The sequence below is a fragment of the Centruroides sculpturatus genome, unplaced genomic scaffold (genome assembly GCF_000671375.1).
Source record: "Centruroides sculpturatus isolate CEXI.00-Female unplaced genomic scaffold, Cexi_2.0 scaffold707, whole genome shotgun sequence".
In the NCBI taxonomy this organism is placed as follows: Eukaryota; Metazoa; Arthropoda; class Arachnida; order Scorpiones; family Buthidae; genus Centruroides; species Centruroides sculpturatus.
Window position 1 is genome coordinate 32,712 of NW_019384935.1, and position 5,239 is coordinate 37,950.

Below are 5,239 nucleotides of genomic sequence, written 5' to 3' on the forward strand. Positions count from 1 at the left end.
GCGTTGAATTTTCGTCGATGTTAAGCCTAACGTAAACTTTTTAAAATAATAATCGTGGCTATTGTATCGTTAAAAATGATTTCTTTATGTTTTACAAACGAAATAAATACATTGAAAAATATAAAAACAAATAAAAATTATACTTTAGGCCGACTGGAATTCTTTCGGATAAACGACGCTCTACTGTATGTTAAACTTAATAGTCATTTGTTTTCTAACTAATTCATTTTAGGACCAAGTGTCCTCAGAAATTTCCAAAGTTTACAACTTTTCGGTCACTCTTGTTGAACTGGAAAAATTTCTGTCTTTATTACATTAATAATACGATGAAATCAGTCTGCATTGTACTCGGCTAGAGATGGTTCGGTTAGCTTTTGTTTAAGTAAAATTTCGGCTCTTTTATCAGGGTTTTGTTTATGTCCCCAATTCCCTAATCGCTTAATTATTTAGCTACTTCTTAAGTAGAAATTAGTTGAAACTGGTTACTTTGTACTCGAATATTTGTAGTCTCGGAAAAAAACTCGAAAGACAAATTTTTATGACAAACGGATACGTAAATCGTAAATTTAAGGAAAATAAATTCCAGAGCTTTTTCTGTACCTCGTGCATCTCTCTCATTCATTAAATTTAGTTGTAAATGATGCTGTCAAAGTAACAGTTAATTTTTTAACATTATACAAGAATTGTACACGTTTTTTTCTACATTCCCGTAGAGATGGGATATACAAAATCGTAATATCACTGGTTTAACATTGAAATCCGTGAATAATATAAAATCGGAGAGCGGAATGAAAATATCAAATATTTTAATGGATTTTTTTAAGCTCCTGTCAACTATACAGAACTATCATAAAAACATACCAGTAAATTCTTATCGGTTGAGTTAAGTTATAAATCTACTCATGATTCGCGTAATCGGGCGAGGGCAACCAAATATCTAGCAGGCAGCCGGCTAACAGCCCAGAACTGGCCCTGGATAGAATTGGAAGCATTATATGTGTGTAGCTTCCACCCAAAGTCCTAGGCTTCCGCCAGCTAAACGGGTGAGGTTGGTGTTCTGTAAAGCGCATGCGCGAATCTGGCTTTTTGGATTCTGACAATACAGCGCTTCCACTCCGCCACTAATATTCGAATATACAATAGCGATCTTATCTTTTTTTCACGTGTAGTATAGAAATTTGTAATAAGATACATAATGCAGTTATAATAAAATATTGTGTGATTATTTTCATATAATTAAAATTAATATGCATTTATTTTTTAGAAAATACAAGGGAAGCGGCACATCCACCGCTTCCAATGATGGCACGCCACAGGTTCTAACCCAGAATTCCAACTTGTTCCACATGTTTTCAAAGGGATTTATATTTGAGCTCTATCATGATCACTGTAAAGGAATTATAAATCACAACTTTACAGTTGTTGCTTTGTGACATCAATGTTGATATGCAGTATCATAAAATTGCCACATTATAGAATTATTCAGGTGTCAAAGTAATACTTTGCATCAGGCATGATAACCAAGGGATTCAGACCATACCACCAAAAAAAAAAAAAACTCAACGTTGTGAAATGTTAAGTTAGGTTGTGGACAAAGAATTAATACACCCTTGCAAACAAAATACAAGAAGTTTATTAAAAACAACAAAACACATACAAAAATACTCCAGAATACCAGGGATATCAGTCAGCAGAAATTTCAACCGAACAATAATACATCCCAATCACTTGTCTGGACTGAAATTAATAACTATGAGTAACAAACTCAAATCTGACATACACCACCATTTTATTAATATAATTAAACTTACCCTAAGTATTAATACTAAACTAAAATTAAATGTTACTACCAAACTTACAGCTAGTACAAAATCAATCAGTATTAGGAGATGCAACTTAGACAATATTGTGAAAACAGTTCTGGACAACAACAGATAGAAATGTCCTCAAGTCAGAGAAGTATTTAGCACCAGACAAGACACTATAGATCTCTAATACCTAACAGAAAGGTAGAATCTCCTTGTCAATTTCATTTATCTATTCCTTTGTCTTCATCTCCACGTATCTGTTATGATTCCAAAGACTATAATGCCATGTGCGTTTCTTCAAGGACCTTCTTCACTGGTCCACGGAATTCTTCTCTTTCTTATGAGAGAGAACTCATGCCCAGCCTGGCTTGTCTTTTGTCCAAAGGTCTTCTCTTCTTCAGCACCTAACCAAAAGTGTTGTTTTCTCACTTCTGTTTTCCTGAGGTTACTTCAAAACTCATCCAATCAGTCCTTCATAGTTGTATAGAAAAAGGGGTAACTACAACTCCAGAGTTGTAGTTACACAAAGAAACAGGAATGGACAAGCTATTCCAAGACCAAAAATACAAGAATACATAAAAAGGAAACATACATAAAGAAAAAAATATACAATACACAAATAATAGCTACAATACCATAATATCTCAACTTCCAATCTTTATTGTTGGATCCTTCGTATTCTACTGGGAAGCAAAGCATGGTCACTAATAGAATGTGTGGTTTCCTGTTAGGCATCATCCATACTTAAATACAAGAGTGAATCAAAACAAATTGAGACTGGTTTTTTCTTGTTGAAAGTATAATACTAATAAGTTCTTATCTATATTACTGTGAAGAATGATTATCAATGCATCCATGCAAAAACTTGCACAGAAAAATGACACTTCATTTGATTGCTACAGCATGTAGAACAAATTTTGTCTGCTATCCACAGATAACAAAATGGAGGTTAATTATGATGAGTAGTATGTTATGATGAGCACTGCTTGTTATGATCAACCTTGTTTCTGCTTGAGAAAAACAGCTATGGAATTGTATGAAATGCTGAAGATCAGTCTTAGTTTATTTTGACTTGCTCTTGTACATTCATCAGACTGGAAAAATATACAGTACAATTAATAACTCCACAGAATGTACTTCATTGCTTGAAAATCCAGAAATTAAGGTCTCAACATTATGCCACACTTTACTGGGCATCAGGTTTGATAAATAAGGAAATTTTCATGGCATGTAAAGCTCTTGAATTTTAGACACGAGTCTATTTATAACTGTCTTCACCAGTTTCCAGTGTGTGATAACTTTAGTCAGGATTTTTTGTGTATTTTCTTGCCATACTTTCAATAAAAAGATATAAGTTTAGTATTTATTTATTTTTATATTCTGATATTATTACATTTTAAATGAAATAAATTTTACATCGACTAAAGTTTCGTTTTATTAATCTTTATATATTTCTTATATAAATATTGAAAATGTAAATTAAATTAAAATCATATTTCACTGAATTAATTTTTAAAGAAAATATTTTTGTAATTATTTCTATTTTTAGATTTGTGATTTTGGATTAGCCAGGGTTGCAGACCCAGACCATGATCATACAGGATTTTTAACAGAATATGTAGCTACTCGTTGGTATAGAGCACCAGAAATAATGCTGAATAGCAAAGGTTATACGAAATCAAATATCCTTTTTCATTTTTAAGTAAATTTAATAAAGTAATTGTAGAATTATATTTTTATTTCTATTTACATTTAATTCATATATAAATGTGTGTTTATTAATATGTTATGCATTATAATTAGAAGCTAAAATTTATAACTTTTTATTTTCACTATTTATGTAAGATAAAGTGGCTGGATTTTCAAGAAATAAAATCAATGCATTTCTTTCAGTGTGATTTTAAAAAAGTTTTTTGATTTATTTAACTGCCTATACCTTTAATTTATTTGTTATATGTTTTTCATTTGAATGAATTTTCTTTTTAAACTAGAAATTCCCTTGTCAAGCATGACAAATGCTTTTTATGAAAAAGTAGAGATTGAAGAATTGAGAAGAGTAGAAATTTTAAGAAATTCCAGAAGAGTTGCTAATATTTCTAATATAAAGGAGTTTATACTATCTGTTGTAACATAAAGAACAACAAAACAAAATTTCACCTAGAGTGGACAAAAATAGTAGGAGTTATAGAGAATTCACTTAAATACTGTACACATAAACAGATTTAGGCCTTTATATTGAAATAATAATAAAATCTTTCATTACAAAATTTCTATATACACTATTGTCTTTTAAAAGATTTCTATGCTGTCTTTCTTTAGTAATAGACACGTTAATATTGTTTCAATGATTGACATTGTGATGCTGTTTCTGCAGTCCTTGACATAGTCATTGTCAATCTATTTTGCTCAAGTCAGACTTCATGGCCTTTAGGGGGGTCTCAGTTATTCTTATTTTTTTAGATCTAGAATTTACCTGACCAACTTTACTCTTATGCTTTCCCCTAGGCTTTTTTTTTTTTTTTTTAAATAATGACATTAGATTGTTACTTCCAATTGGATAATAGAATGTCATGTGGTCACAGAATTTGTTATAGAAGTGACACAATGCAGCTTTTTTTTTAAAGTNGAGTTGACACATTTTTTCCGACTCCACAGCTCTGGTTTCAAAAGATATAGTATATTCTTTATTGCTATTGCTTCTGTATCAGTTGTTTTTCTACATGTAACAGCTTGTGATAGTTTGTTACACTTCTTCAAAGCAGCACTTACAAGGGAACTATCAGAGTATCTTTTAATAAATATTAATAAAATTTAGTTAATAATTACGTTAAAAGTATACAAACTCTAAATTAAATTTGTAATATTCACTAAAAGTGTTAATTAGAGTTAATAGCAATCAAATATGCAAATTTTTAGAAGTGAATGGGTCACAGAGGAAGACAACGATATTACATTTACAGAGTAGAATAAGGAATAAACTCAAATAAGTGTTTATTTTACAGAACTATATACAAGAGTTACAATTACATCGACCATGGAAACAGTGGTCAGAGCACGTGTGAGGTGAGCGACTGGACAGAAACACATCCACCTAAAAAGTGGAGTTAGCCATGGTCTGACGTCACGTAGGTTGGGGATGATGGTCAAATGCCATGTTGCCACCCACCACAATCTAATTTTTCATATAATATTTATTTGAGTTTATTCCTTATTCTACACTGTAAATGTAATATCATTGTCTTCCTTCTGACTTTTTCACTTCTAAAAATTTGCATATTTGTGTTACACTAATATCAAATGGTATGACATTTGATTGCTATTAACTCTGATTAACACTTTTAGTGAATATTACAAATTTAATATAGTTTGTATACTTTTAATGTAATTATTACTAAATTTTATTAATATTTATAAAATTTATTATATTTATA

The 5,239-nt window shown here is 30.6% G+C and overlaps 1 protein-coding gene across 1 annotated transcript in view; it reads left to right on the forward strand.

The window, feature by feature from the left end:
- The window catches only part of LOC111632069 (mitogen-activated protein kinase 1-like), an 81,174-nt gene that overhangs the window by 32,020 nt on the left and 43,915 nt on the right, over positions 1-5,239 (forward strand). Inside the window, exon 5 of the mRNA XM_023376422.1 lies at positions 3,358-3,490. Within this exon, the coding sequence (XP_023232190.1) occupies positions 3,358-3,490 (133 nt within the window). The remainder of the gene's footprint in view (positions 1-3,357; positions 3,491-5,239) is intronic.